Source organism: Dendrobates tinctorius, unplaced genomic scaffold, assembly GCF_039654945.1.
Source record: "Dendrobates tinctorius isolate UK_male_01 unplaced genomic scaffold, ASM3965494v1 ptg000103l, whole genome shotgun sequence".
Classification (NCBI taxonomy): domain Eukaryota; kingdom Metazoa; phylum Chordata; class Amphibia; order Anura; family Dendrobatidae; genus Dendrobates; species Dendrobates tinctorius.
The window spans coordinates 6,974,586-6,990,622 of record NW_027361771.1 but is presented as its reverse complement, the minus strand read 5'-3'; the positions used below and the strand labels follow the sequence as shown (position 1 = coordinate 6,990,622).

The 16,037-nt window shown below is 42.8% G+C and overlaps 1 protein-coding gene across 5 annotated transcripts in view; it reads right to left on the bottom strand.

Annotated features, from left to right (window-relative positions):
- The window catches only part of GRB2 (growth factor receptor bound protein 2), a 48,148-nt gene that overhangs the window by 11,079 nt on the left and 21,032 nt on the right, over nucleotides 1–16,037 (bottom strand). For all 5 annotated transcript variants that reach the window (XM_073588009.1, XM_073588005.1, XM_073588007.1 and 2 more), the window contains one exon: nucleotides 3,283–3,498. In XM_073588009.1, coding sequence (XP_073444110.1) covers nucleotides 3,283–3,360 — 78 coding nt within the window. In that variant the 5' untranslated portion in view covers nucleotides 3,361–3,498. The remainder of the gene's footprint in view (nucleotides 1–3,282; nucleotides 3,499–16,037) is intronic.

Here is a 16,037-nt window from a genome sequence, read left to right as displayed (position 1 = left end):
CTAACAATTCCAGCACGACTGATGTACAAAAATACTGAGGTTTGCACAAACCTCGCCTCCACTATATCAGCACTCAGGTGTGAACTGGCGGCTAGCAACAGGCTAATACAGCAGGGGACTGAGCAAACAAACACAACATACAAAAATACAGGGCAGGAGCTAGCTGACCCCTGACAGCAAGGCACAATCAGATGCAAAGGGTTTAGCAAATGACACTTAGCAGAAAAATGCAGGATCAGGCAGGAGACAGAAATCCTCAATAAGCAAAGAAAGGAGTATCACCAGCAGCCACTGAGAGAAGTCTGCTCGCTTATGTAGTCCCAGTCACTGCCCCCACTCCTCCAATTATCTTCTGCAGCTGTTGGGTTAACATCATGTTGGCCAGCTCCACTACCAGCAGTATCCACCAGAGGGAGCCTTGCCTCAAAAGTCAGATTAAGAGAGTTCACAACAATTTGCTAACAGTCGCAATTCCTGATTCTGCATAAAACATCTAGATAAGGAAAGTTAAGGAAATTTTTTTTTTTTAAAAAATGGACATAAAAATGGATTAAAAAGTATAGAGAATAAGGCACAAATACTAAAGCCGTTAAAAGAAGAGCAAATTACTCCAGAAAACTGGAGAAACAGTAATCATGAATCAGGATCTATGGGTCTAATAGGAAATGTAGCCTTCATCACTGAGAAAATGAATCAGACAGAAAGGAAAACTTGCACTAGAGAATTGAAACTGGGCATCTGTAGCTCTCACGGATTGATGAACCAAAATGGGAAATCTGACAGTGATAGCTCTTTAATCCATGTCTACAACCATTAGTCAAGCATGATGGAAAAGAGGTGAAAGTGTGGACATCTATAGCACATGCAGTTGGCGATTTGCTTTTTTTTTCCTTGATTGTTGCTACCCAAATAACTTGGCTGAATGAGCACCTGGCGGATGATACCTTTAGTTTAGAGGGTGTATTGGCAACCTTAGTAATAATGCAAATAAATTCCCAGGTCCAGCAGTCACATCTGTCTGCCAGAATGGAGCCCTGCGAACTGCCTCCTACCGGCTGGAATCCCCAGGGTCTCTTTTAATGTGTAGGCCTGGAACGAAGTCATTGTTGCAGAGTGATGCATGCATGTCGTCAGGCAGGACCTACTAATCAATATTGACATGGTCGCTGGACCATGGATCCTGCACATTGATTTGTTCATTTCTACTTAGTACTCAACTCTATGCAAAAATGTGGGCAACTGTATGACAGCAGCATGTCTCCAGTGATTTTTATACTGTAGCTTACCGTATTTTTCAGACCACAAGACGCACTGAAAATGGGGGTGCGTCTTATGGTCGCAATATAGTTCCTGTGGCGGCCCCGATGCAGCCTCCCTTCCAAGGCTGGTGCGGCTGTGGTATGGCTGTGGTGCCGCGGTGGCTTTGCTCTGTGGTGTGATGGTGTCGGGGCTCTGTGCTGCGTGGGGGGCTCTGCTGGTATTTCATCAAAGCACTGAGGCGGTGCATGCACAGATTCAGATCTCGGCAATGAGATCTCCTCCCGACATCTTTCCAGAGGCCTCTGCGTCGCAACTACGGAGCTGCGGGGCTTTAATGAAATGCTGGCGGAGCCCCCCCACACAGCACAGAAAGCCGCTGTCGCCCCAGGACAAAGTGCTACCGCTCCACAGAACCCAAGCCGCCCCACAGAGCCCAAGCCGCAACACAGAGCACCGCCACCGCACCAGCATGGGATGGGATTTCCCGGAGGCCACTGCACGACCCCTGTGACCACTCCTCTACCTGTGCCAATCCCTTCCCTGGTAAGCTGAATTCGGACTGTAGGACGGACCCCCATTTGACACATTATTTTTTTTCCCTATTTTCCTTCTGAAAATATGGGGTGCATCTTATGGTCCTCAGATCCTATGTTTAACATGACAGGTTCCCTTTCAGATCATAAAAAATATACTGTATTTTTCAGACTATAAGACGCACCCCGTCTTATAGTCCAAAAAATACGGTATATTTTTTATGATCTGAAAGGGAACCTGTCATGTTAAACATAGGATCTGATTTGCAGGCAAGATGTTAGAGCAGGAGGAGTTGATCAGATTTGTGGGTAAAGTTTCAGTAAACCTTCAATTTTTATTCATTGAAATCCCCGGTGTCTGTATGCACAAGTACAGTGGGCAGTCCTTCTCAGTGATCTGACACTGCATGCATGTCTATGCATACAGAGATATCCGTCTATCACGAGTATGACCACCAACTGGACTCATACAAATACAAGCACCTGGATTTTAGTGAATAAAACACAGTTATACTGAATCTTTTCCAACAAACAAAAATATAGTGTTAATCTACAAGTAAATAGCGTCACAATGCATCATGGCCACCTTACCAAAAGTCCGGTTACAGGTAGAAAATGAACTTATTTCCACCTGGGAGCCACTGGCTCAGAGTCATGTGGATGGGCATGGAGCGACTTTGGTCGCCACTCACAGCACCGCTTATTATACTGTAAGCATGCCCTGGCACTTTGATTTGCAGATCACTCTCCTCAATGTAATGTTCTCACAACTCCTGTCCATCAGCCAGGCCAGTAATCTGTGACTGCTGGAGGGGAGGCTTGCAAATCATCTTATCCCTCTGCATTCCCGGCTCTTTTAATTGCCCAGTCTGGCAAGACATCGTGTGTATCATGGCCGCAATGATGATGTTTTGCCAGCCTGGCTAAATCACAAAAGAAAGAGGTCAGGAATGCCAGGAGGTACGAAGATTCGCAAGCCTCCCGTCCAGCTTTCCCAGATTACTGACCAGGCCGATGGACCAGAGTCCTGCGAATCGATTGTCTCATCTCTACCTTTAAGCACTGTTCACATTACGTTAAAAGCCCCAAGTACACCAACATATAGACCAAAGGGACTCTTTTTTGAGCTGGATGTGACATGAGCAGACATTTCCAACATCAAGTAATAAATATCCCTTTTTACTAATCTCACCAACTGTTGTGAACAAAGGAAATGGTTTTTATCAGGAAAAAAAAAAAACCTTTTAACTGTTGCAACACTAAACATTAAGTGCTGTAAGATGTCATCATGTGAAACGAGGAATATTTTAATCTTGGAGAGAAGAACACAAATGTCTGACAGGAAGTTACAGTGGATGTGGTTTCCATCAATTCTGTAGAACCTTTCACAATACACCACAAAGCAGGCCGATAACATGCTCCACATTACACAGGGGATGAGACTGCGCATGCTTAGCGGCCATCTTTATGTCTCGCTGGCACCACTCACCTTCAGTACGTCTCCTCGTTTGAAGCTAAGCTCATCATCTGCTGTCGCTTTGAAGTCGTATTTTGCTATGGCCTCCATGGTTGCCGCAGTGTCCCTGCCCTGCGGGGACCTTCAAAACAGGGCTGGACCCGTCTGCTGCCCACACCACGTCAATGCCACCTGGCGCAGCACGAACGGCTCGTCACCCACCTCACGTTATGTTTCCGTGTTTGCGGCCTGCAGAAAAAAAGAGCTCGTTATTTTAAAGAGTTACTTAATCATATCATGGGCAAATATAAGGCTAGGGCTACACGGCCTGCGACACTAAAAACGCAGTATTGCACTGTGACATTTCATCTAATGGCTTCCTATGGCGAGAGTCACAAACATTTCTAAATGTGTTGGATATCCTGAGACACTTACCATAGACTTCAATGTCACATGCGAATGCCACTTGCCCAATTTGGCCATATTTTTACAGCAACCTCACGGCTTTAATATAGTCGCATGACAGCAAGTGGCACATGTCCCCATGTAACCCATACCTAATATTCCTCAATAATATTAGTGTAAATGGTATACAACACCAATAAATACCACAAACATCTCTTTGCATTAGTGTTAGAGGCGTGCAGTGCTATTCCTCCCATCAAAACCACTGACTCCATAATGGAACCCATTGTGGGGTGTAGGTGGTATCCATCGTAGGATACATGCATTGTGGCTTCAATTATAATACAAGTGTGAATACTCCCCCCTATATATATCTCTGGCCCAGACGTCACCTCTCTGCTCTCCAGAATCCCAGAGTGTCTATCAGCTATATCAAACTCAATGTGGACAAATCTGAACTGATCATCTTTCCTCCATCTCACAGATCTTCCTTACCCGACCTTTCTATAACAATTGACAACATCACGCTTTTCCCCGTACCAGAGGGTCTGCTGCCTCGGAGTAACCCTTGACTCTGCCCTGTCCTTCAAACCGCACATCCAAGCTCTCTCCACCTCCTTTCGCCTCCAGCTCAAAAATATTTCCAGAATCCATCCCTTCCTCAACCCTCAATCTAATAAAATGCTTGTGCATGCCCTCATCATCTCCTGCCTCGACTATTGTAACATCCTTTTCTGTGGTCTCCCTGCTAACACCCTCGCACCTCTCCAGTCCATCCTCAATTCTGCCGCCTGACTAATTCATCTCTCTCCTCGCTACTCCTCCGCTTCTCCCCTCTGTAAATCTCTTTACTGGCTCCCACTCCCTCAGAGTATCCAATTCAAATTACTAATACTGACCTACAAGGCCATCTACAACCTGTCTCCTCCATACATCTCTGAACTAATCTCCCGATACCTTCCCTCACGTAATCTCCGGACCTCCCAAGACCTCCTTCTCTCCTCCATACTTATTCGCTCCTCACCCAACCGCCTCCAAGACTTCTCCCGAATAGCCCCCATCCTATGGAATTCTTTACCCCAACACGTCCGGCTATCAACCACACTTGGATCCTTCAGACGGAACCTGAAAACCCATATCTTCAGGAAAGCCTACAGCATGCAACGACCTCGCTGCCTCCTCACCACTACTGGAGCTACTGCCTCACCATCACCGGAGCTGCTGCAACCCCCCAACCTACTGTCTCCTTGCCCACCATCCTGTAGCATGTAAACCCGAAAGGGCAGGGTCTTCTCCCCTCTGTATCAGTCTGTCATTGTTAGTTTGTTTACTGTAAGTGATATCTGTAATTTGTATGTAACCCCTTCTCATGTACAGCACCATGGAACCAATGGTGCTTTATAAATAAATAATAATATATGCACTTAATTGCTCCTACAACCACTTATGGGGAGAATTACAATTGTGATGCCCCCATTCCCAAGGGGTATCTAAGCATTGATGAATGCTCCCCTGTTCAGACCTAGGCCTCTAACAAATGTCCCAGGACGAGGTCTACTTCCCTCTCTGTGTTCAGCCGAATCGTGTGTAGCTGCAGACAGTCTTTTCAGGTCAATATGCCAATAAAATAGTTACACAATAAATGCAGAAATGGCCACACTGAAAAAAAAAAGTTGGGACCAGGAGATTGGCAGGCCATATGCAAGATACTAACACCAAATATAACACAAATCCAATGGTGCATCATGGAGATACAGATTGTGTGTGACACTGCCGGTTGAAATGTCAGGTCGACAGCAAATCGGTAAGCCCAGATTTGTCAGTGTAGACGGAATGCCCCACTCAGACTACTGAGCTCAGTGACTGGATGCAGCGCTGTCGACGGGACATCTGTGCTCTAGCCAATGACAGATGTAGGGAGCAGTGGTGGAGACTTAGCGCTAGACTTGGGAGAGGGTAACAATTTTAACAAACTTAAGGACTGGTGTTTTCTGAAAGGGGACAACCCTTTAAATGGTCAATGTGCTTTCAGACAAGTTGATCTCATTGAACAGATAATTGGCTATATGCAAATCACTGTTCACATATATTTGTTTGCCTTACCCCTGACAAATATCACTCCCAAGTGATGGCTATTAAGTGTCCCCCTTGTGAAACTTGCGGTCCACTGCCAGTTGTCAAATGTGATCCATCTCTAGCAGCAGAGATGCCAAAACACATTACAGGAGGCAGATGCTAATGAAGATCAGAGTCCCACCCACAGATCTTAACAGCTCATTTACATATTAAGAAAAACATGGAGATCTATGGAATAAGACATGTCAAGGCATCATTTTATTCAGCTTACTATGACCTACATGCCCATATAGACGGCTTAGAAGGGTTGATATGCATTAAATCTGCCTCCTGTTATGTGTTTTGGCAAATCTTAATGTCATAGAATCGTAGAGTTGGAAGGGACCTCCTGGGCCATTTGGTCCAACCCCCTGCTCAAAGCAGGATTCGCTAAATCATCCCAGTCAGATGTCTGTCCAGCCTCTGTTTGAAGACTTCCATTGAAGGAGAACTCACCACTTCTCGTGGCAGCCTGTTCCACTCATTGATCACTAACTGTCAAAAAGTTTTTTCTAATGTCATTAAGAACCATCTTCAGTGTAAAGAAAAACAAGTAAGCCTGGAAGTGATGATATTGCCCCCACAGAGCCGTGATCTAAACATTATCAAGTCTGACTGGGATTAGATAGAAGAATTAGTGCAAGCCTACATCCACAGAAGATCTGTGGTTAGTTTTCCAAGATGTTTGGAACAAACGCCCTGCTGACTGCCTTCAAAAACTAAGTATACCTCGAAGAACTGATGCTGTTCTGAAGACAAAAGCTGGTCATGCCATATATTGATTTGATTGAGATTTCTCTTTTGTTCTTTTACTTTTCATCCTGTTAATTGATAAAAAGAAACTAACACACACTTCTTACTGACTAGCACTTACTAATGTGGCTAGCAGCGGATGCTTTGCCACTGCAACGTGGAAATAGCGTATGAGCATTGAAGTTGGCTGGATCCGGCCAGCTTCAGAGCAGCACTTTTTCACAGTTGGCAAATGTGTGCCCTTTGCTTAGGAAGTCAGACACCGCAGAGGAAGCTGGTAGCCAAGTCAACAAGTGGTCCACAATAGAATTAAAAGTCCCTACATTATTAAGAGTGGGGTGTATTTTAAAAAGGGGTAAATTGCAAAGTTTCTTGTTTTTCAAGCACGTTGCAACCATAGCCATTTAAGAAGCTGAGACAAAAGAGTGTATTATAATCTGAATAAATACAAACTCAAATTCTGATAAAGAACCGGCTGGTTTAATGGTGCAATGCTTTGTAGAAACGTTATACTTTATTTGTATTGTTTGTTTATACTATTATTGAAAGTATGCTTACATATCTTCTTTGGATGGTAATTATATGCTGATCCGAATTCTATACTGCATTATTATTTGCTTGTATTAATTTGTGGAATCTTTCATTAAAAAGAGTTTTAAAAAAAAAGAAGAAGCTGAGACAACCTCTTTAAAGAGGCTATCCAGTAACTCTCACTTCCTTGTCAGCAGATGAGAGGCACTGCTGACATTCCATTGACTATTGTTTTTTAGGTCATGCACACATGTCATTTTAGTAATTGGATAGGTGCACAATACCTGCCAGCCCCTTCTGATAGCTGCAGGAGGCCATGTGTGCTACGCCTGCAGTGCCTCTCACCTCTTATGCATGTATGGCAAATCCATTTTACGATAATAGTAATAATTGTATTTCTATAGCGCCAACATATTCCACAACTCTTTACATTTTAGAGGGGATTTGTACAGACAATAAAAGACAATACAGCATACCAATACTCACATAAATCAACAGATACCAAGAGGAATGAGGGCCCTGCTCGCAAGCTTACAATCTATGAACAATAGTTACTATTCTGGTTTCGCACAGTTCTTTAATCAGACTGAAATTGGAATATGATGTATACATAGCAGACTGAATTGTATGACGGCAGCTGATTCCTGTTTATAGAAATGCTTGCACAGCAACAAATAGTTGAACCGTGCCAGCTATTTGCGCAATCTGGGGAATCACTGGCATCCAGAATATGGATTGAGTCTCAAAGTGAATATTCTGGGAGTCGGAAAAATGCCTATAAACCTTTTGGTGTTTGGATACATTTTAATTTAGGCCATTGACAACTTCTTTCACTTTTCGCTTTACATAGTTATGTACCAGGAGGGGCTCAGCACTAACAAAATAAATAAATGTTCACAAGATGCAGCTATTTGTCACAATGACACCATGGTTACCAATTTTATAAGAGCCATGTCGGATCCCACGGATTTGGAATGGACATATTAGTGACTTCAAACTGAAAAGGTCACTTTAAGGCCACATCCTCACATAGCTTAAAGAGGTTGTCCACCTTTGAGGACCATTATTTATTTTTCACAATCTGTCACCCCTTTTTTGAGATATCATATAATGATATCATTCAATTGTGTGTCACATAAGGATTCTCTTCGTACTTTTGCTTCCCCCTGACCCCGCACCTTTCATGCATAAATACCTTTCTTATATCGGTTCAGATGTATGTAAACTGCCGCTGTCCGGTCCGCTGGGCGGGGCTTATTCACTTGCTCCCCCCCCCCCCGTCTTGCTCTACACAAGAAGAAATGCGTAGAACAAGACAGGGAGGGGGAGCAGGTGAATAAGCCCCGCCCAGCGGACCGGACAGCGGCAGTTTACATACATCTGAACCGATATAAGAAAGGTATTTATGCATGAAAGGTGCGGGGTCAGGGGGAAGCAAAAGTACTAAGAGAATCCTTATGTGACACACAATTGAATGATATCATTATATGATATCTCAAAAAAGGGGTGACAGATTCCCTTTAAAATACATGTATTCTGGGCTAAAAACAGTTTTACATTTGAGTTCCATTTAACATGTTGCACTGTTTCCCTTCGATGGCTTCTGTGATACACTGTCTATTGCTGCGATGTGATGCTAGTCATTATGATAGTATTTGTCAACTGAAGGGGTCGGCGGTCCAAAGCATCAGCAGGATCCGAGCAGAGTGTGACCTCTGATCCGAGCATACGTGCTTACAGTTCTTCTGTCAGTCATTGAAAGGTCGGCGGTCCAAAGCATCGGCAGGATCCGAGCAGAGTGACCTCTGATCTGAGCATACGTGCTTAGGCTGTGTGCACACGCTGCGGATTTTGCTGCGGTTCCGCAGCGGTTTTGGCCGCTGCGGACCCGCAGCAGTTTCTGCTGCGGTGTACAGTACCATGATTCCCTATGGGAATCAAAAACCGCAGTGCAGACGGTGCGGAATTTTCCGCGCGGATTATCTGCGGTTTTCAATCCGCAGAAAGAATTGACATGTCAATTCTTTCTGCGGATTCTCCTGCGGTTTTCCATCTCCTCTATTGAGGAGATGAAAAACCGCAGGACAAAACCGCAGAGCAATCCGCAGGTATTTTGACCTGCGGTTTCACCTGCGGATTTTACAAAATCCGCACCTAATCCGCAGCGTGTGCACACAGCCTTACAGTTCTTCTGTCAGTCATTGAAAGGTCGGCGGTCCAAAGCATCAGCAGGATCCGAGCAGAGTGACCTCTGATCTGAGCATATGTGCTTACAGTTCTGTCAGTCATTGAAAGGTCGGCGGTCCAAAGCATCGGCAGGATCCGAGCAGAGTGTGACCTCTGATCTGAGCATACGTGCTTACAGTTCTGTCAGTCATTGAAAGGTCGGCGGTCCAAAGCATCGGCAGGATCCGAGCAGAGTGTGACCTCTGATCTGAGCATACGTGCTTACAGTTCTGTCAGTCATTGAAAGGTCGGCAGTCCAAAGCATCAGCAGGATCCGAGCATCTGAGAAAATCGGTCTGATTATTTTAATCACACTGATCAGAGTCTGATCTAATTTTCTAGGATGTGGAGAATTATAAAAAAAAAATCTCTATCTTTTCTATTTAGTCTGTCCATGAAAATCAAGTCAAAACGACATATAACACTAGTCCGATTTTTACAGTCATATGCATGAGCACTTAGGAAGTGTCAGGGCATATGAAAAGGGTTTAATAGTAGTGGAGGACCACTTTATAGAAGGTGCCCACTACTTTTATTTTGATGCCCTATTGTTAGGACAGTGCATCAGTGTCTGATTAGCAGGGGGCCGGTACTCGGCACCCTCTCCGATCAGCTGTTATCGATGCCAGTTCCTCTCAGATGATTTCTGGCCACAGACTACATTAAAGCTAAATATGCAGGGAAAGGGAAACAAATTAAAGCCAAACAGTGCAACATTTTTAATTAAACACAATTGCAAAAGTTATTTTTAGGCTCAACTATATGTATTTAAATAAAATAAAAGTCCCCAAAAGGTAGACAAGCCATTTGCTGTGTCTTTTCCCGCTGAATTTTTGTGTACAAAAAATCTATTACATTTAACAGTCCACGCAAAGTGAATGCGATTTTATAACTAGTCATACCCATTATGCACTTACAGATGCTATAGAACTGTGGCTTCTTGGTGAGTGTTTCCTACACAGGCTTCTATAGCATAAAAAAAAATGCAAAACCAACCTACTATAATGTGGGAATATTGTTATTGCATATTATGGTCCAGTCACCTGCAAAAGCATAAGGATAAAATGCAGCAGAAAAAACGCAGCATTTACGCCACTTGTGAACGTGGTGTAAAGAGGATCGGTCACCTCTCCAGATATTATATGTTTTACTAATGCTTAAGATTTTCCATTAAATACAAAGTCTGTGAATATGAAGGTCGTAGGGGGTCAACTTCTCTACGCCCTTTCCAGAGTGGCCCCCGCTGTGGAGATCATGGCCTGCTATTGGCAGTGTCCTTGGTGGTGTCAATGACCAGACCCATAAACTGACCACTGGGACCACCTTTAATACATATGGTTGTCTTCATCCAAAACGTTTAAGTGACCAAAAATGACCTCATACTAATAAATTATACTCTAAAATAAATTACTGGGAAGACCTACAGGGAAATCCTAAGCTCTCACCCCAGACAAAACCTAAACTCAGCAAAATGTGGGGGGTGAGAGAAGATAACCCTTTCACTACCAGATGCTGATCAAGATAACTAGGACAGCTTAGGAAGATATAGGGCAGGCATTGGTGAGGAGGTACGTATATAGTAGACAAAAGACGCTATTTTGGCGCTGTCACTCCAGCTTTCTTCTACTCTATACTTACTGATGCTTGTTTGGCAACTCATCTGAATCTCCTCTGGACAAAGGAAGAAACATCAGAATACGCCAGGCATTGGCCGTCGCTACCGTTGCTAACACCTTGGCTCGAGATACGCTTTCAATACAACAAAGTGGGCACCTCCTGGTAGGATATCTTACAAGATGGATGCCCTCTTTGTATTGTTTTATGTGGTTGTTTGATACTTATGTAATTAGCCGGATTCCTTCATCCATACAGAGCTGCAAACGACAGCCGTCAAAAAGCAGAATAAGGTCCCATTCACAAGTCTGATTTTCACAAACGTGTATTGCGTTGGCCTTTTTTTTTTATGGACAGCACATGGACACATTATAGCCTATAGTTGCATCTGCATACCAATAATGACCTGTCCAAGTTTGGTCCTCGGATTCAATCCAAATGGGAACCAAAACACACGCTGGCATGTGTATGCTGTCTATTAATGTGCATCGTGGACGTCATCACCCCACAGGTGATCACAAGTTTATACAACAAAACTGCGTTTGCGAAAAGCACACAGCGTTCTCGGAGCGGTGGAGAGAGATAGGGCAAGCTCTGGCTCTTGTTAATCAGATTGTTGTGCATGGAATCTTAAGGCCCCGTTACATTTAGCGATGCACCAGCGATCCCGACCACGATATTACCTGGTCAGGATCGCTGGTGCATCGCTAAATGGTCGCTAGTGAGCTGCCAAACAGGCAGATCTCACTAGCAATGCAGCAGCGGTCGGCGGTCAATACTTACCGCCAGACGCAGCAATGATGTCTTCGTCCGCCCACATCCATGGCTCACTCGTCGGCGCCAGCAGGAAGCCGACAACGAGAAATGGACCAAGCCAATCTCGCGCGATCAGCGATAACCAGCGGGTGAGCCGGTCGGAGGGGAGTATCACTTATAGAGATATCGCTGCTGCGTCACAAAATCGGTGACGCTTCAGCGATATTGCTGGCGACATCGCTATGTGTAAAAGGCCCTTTAGGCTAGGAATACATGACTACTTTGGCCGTGACAGCCTTTGCACAACTGAAGTTCACTCAATGCTATGTCAAGCAAGTCACACAAAATCCAACCCAGTTTAATTTTCTTCAGCTTGCTTGTCGTGGTAGCGCAGGTGTCACAACACAGCCCCTTTCACTTCTATAGTGCCGCAATGTAGCAGTGATACTGGATGAACTTCGGATGTGCAACGGCTGTCAAGGACATAGTAGCCATAGCCTTATGGGCTAAGCTGTATCAAGAGCAACTTGTTCTGAAAAAAAAAAAAAAAAAAAAAAACAATAAAGAAAAAACGATCAGCTCGCCTATTGAGTCCACTAGATCCCGTAATCCAGAAGGAAGCAGTCTATGTGGAAGAAAGAGAAAATGGTCCAAGCACTTCAGGTAATAACCCAGGATTTATTTCATGCTTTAAAGTATAGTGTCAGTAAAGTTCACACTTGACATGGATTATCTATTGTATCGAAGGAGACAGTCCCACAAGAAATTCATTAAAAAGTTGACGCGTTTCGAAGCACTACGTCTTATTCATAACCTGATTTCAAAGGTGCAACTCAAAATATAGAAAACTCTCTGCTCTTAGAGGCATAATGGTTGTCTGGCTTAGCTAGTATTCCTCATCATGTTAGAAGCCCAGTTAACGGGTCTGACACTGATGTCATAGAGACAAAAAAAAAAAAAAGACATCTCAAGAGAGGGGATATGTCACCCTCACACTGAACATATGGCATAATTAGGGAAGAGAGAAACTAATCAAAACAGGGGAAATGAGAGAAAGACATAAAATGTCAACCTCCATTGAAGTAGGGGCATCCTGAAGTGACCAGATAATTACGGCAAAGATTTGCTGGGAAGACAAAGTCTGAGATTCATTATGCAGAGGCAGGGAAGCACGCATCCAAACCAAAGAGCTTCCTCTGATCAAAAAATATTTCTAGAACATTTTGAGCTAGTGGTCAGTGATGAATTTTGTGTTGCAGCAAAAGGACATATATAACGCCTTCATTCACTTCACCATAAGGTCGGTAGGACCCTTCTAACTTAATATTGTTCCGAGGAATGGTGCCATCTATGCCATGTTTCATCTCTATAGACCGATAAAATTGCGATAAGAAACATGACGACAACATCTACCACCTGGGACCTTCAGGTGCGAAGATATCCCGAAAGTTAGGGATCTCATGAAATTCTAAACAAACCTAGCACATCCCACAATGAAGACATAGTTCGCTGTGAGAGTGTACCATTTTCCCAATCGCAATGCTTCCCTCAATAAAGATAAGAACTATTTCTGCAACATCAGGTTTAGTAATTCTCTTTCATTATTCCTTTTTATTTTATGTGATTGCTTATATCTTATTGTTTTGTTCCCATTTTGAATCATCTTTGCATTTCTTTTATAAACACTGCCTACCTTTCTGGACTAAATATATAAAACGTAATACCTCCTCACACCCCTAAGAACATATGCTACCTGTAACAGGTGCGCCTGTATAACTGATTTGTGGTGGCAGTTAGTAATGTTCCTTTTGTTATTGTGGAGTTGGCAGTGACCGTACTGGGATATATACAGCTCTGGCAAAAATTAAGAGGCTGCAAAATTTTCAGTTTGTCTGGTTTTTCTCTTTATAGTTATATTTTTGAGTAAAATGTAAATTGTTCTTTTAGTCTATAAACTAATGACAACATGTCTCCGAATTTCCAAGCAATAAATTTTGTAATTTTTTTTCTAAAAATGAGAAAGGTCAAAATGAAATAAAAGTACCAGTGCTTTCAGACCTCAAATAATGCAAAGAAAACAAGTTCATAATCAAACAACAAAACTAATGTTTTAACTCAGGAAGAGTTCAGAAATCAATATTTTGAGGAATAATCATTCATAGAATCATAGAATCGTAGAGTTGGAAGGGACCTCCTGGGCCATCTGGTCCAACCCCCTGCTCAAAGCAGGATTCGCTAAATCATCCCAGTCAGATGTCTGTCCAGCCTCTGTTTGAAGACTTCCATTGAAGGAGAACTCACCACTTCTCGTGGCAGCCTGTTCCACTCATTGATCACTCTAACTGTCAAAAAGTTTTTTCTAATATCTAATCTGTGTCTCTTCCCATTCAGTTTCATCCCATTGCTTCTAGTCTTTCCTTGTGCAAATGAGAATAAAGTTGATCCTTCTACAATGTGACAGCCCTTTAGATATTTGTAGACAGCTATTAAGTCTCCTCTCAGTCTTCTCTTTTGCAAACTAAACATCCCCAAATCCTGCAACCTTTCCTCATAAGACAGGGTTTGCAGACCGGTCACCATTCTGGTCGCTCTTTTCTGAACTTGCTCCAGTTTGTTGATGTCTTTTTTAAAATGTGGTGCCCAAAACTGGACACAATATTCCAGATGAGGTGTGACCAAAGAGGAGTAGAGGGAAATAATGACTTCACGTGATCTAGACTGTATGCTTCTGTTAATACATCCTAGAATTGCATTTGCCTTTTTTGCTGCTGCATCACACTGTTGACTCATATTCAGTCTGTGATCTATTAGTATACCCAAGTCTTTTTCACATGTGCTGTCACTTAGCCCTATTCCTCCCATTCTATATATGCTTTTTTCATTTTTATTGCCCAGATGTAGTACTTTGCATTTCTCCCTGTTAAAAACCATTCTGTTAGTTGCTGCCCACTTCTCCAGTTTATTTAAATCTTTTTGAATCCTCTCTCTCTCTTCTCTAGTATTAGCTATCCCTCCTAGCTTTGTGTCATCAGCAAATTTAATCAGTTTACCCTCAATTCCTTCATCTAAATCGTTGATAAAGATGTTGAACAATACAGGGCCCAGGACAGAGCCCTGTGGTACCCCACTTGAGACATTCTTCCAACTGGATGTACAGCCATTTACGACCACTCTTTGGGTCCGATCACTAAGCCAGTTATGAATCCACCTAACAGTTGCCTTGTCCATTCCATACTTAGTCATTTTTTCAATAAGGATTGTATGAGAGACTTTGTCAAATGCTTTGCTGAAGTCAAGATATACTATATCTACAGCATTTCCTTGATCCACCCAATCAGTGATACCATCATAGAAGGAAATTAAGTTAGTCTGACATGACTTATTAGTTAGAAACCCATGCTGACTCTGTTTAATCACTTCATTCTTATCCAGGTATTGACATACATGTTGTTTAATAATTTGTTCAAAGATCTTTCCTGGTATAGAAGTCAGACTCACCGGCCTATAGTTGCCTGGGTCCACCTTCTTCCCCTTTTTGAAGATAGGAACAACATTTGCTCTTCTCCAGTCTTCTGGCACTTCTCCTGTTCTCCAAGAATTTTCAAAGATTATGGAGAGGGGTTCAAAAATTTCTTCTGCTATCTCCTTCAGTACTCTGGGGTGTAATTCATCTGGACCTGGAGACTTGAATTCATTTAGGTTAGCTAAGTGTTTCCTCACTATCTTTCTGTTTATAGATATCCTGGATTCTTCTATTCCCTTAATAGGACAGTGAATAACAGTTGATGTTGCATTTCCTTTCTGAGAGAAAACAGATGCAAAATAGGAATTTAAAAGTTCAGCCTTCTCAACATCCTGTCTTACCATTTCATCATTTTCATCCTGTAAAAATCCTATAGCATCTTTGACTTTTCTTTTACTTTTGACATATCCCCAAAATCCTTTATTATTGCTTTTGACATCTCTTGCAAGCCTCAGTTCATTTTCAGCTTTAGCTAATCTGATTTGTGCCCTGCAGGTTCTGCAGACAGCATTATATTCTTCTTTAGATATGCCTCCCTCTTTCCATTTTATAAACATTTTTTTCTTCCTTTTTAGCATGTGCTTAAGTTCTGTGTTCATCCATCCTGGTTTCCTTAAATGCTTCCTATTCTTCCCTCTTTTCGGAATTGTTAACAACTGTGCTTTTAGAATTTCATTTTTCAAGATTTCCTATCCTTCCTGGACATTTTTGTCTTTAAGGATATCCAGCCATTGGATCCCTCCAATTCTCTTTCTGAATCCCTTAAAATCTGCCTTTCTGAAATCTAACCTTGACGTCTGAGTCTTCACAGGTCTTCCACCTCTAGTAATCCAAAATTCTAAAATAGCATGGTCGCTACCTCCTA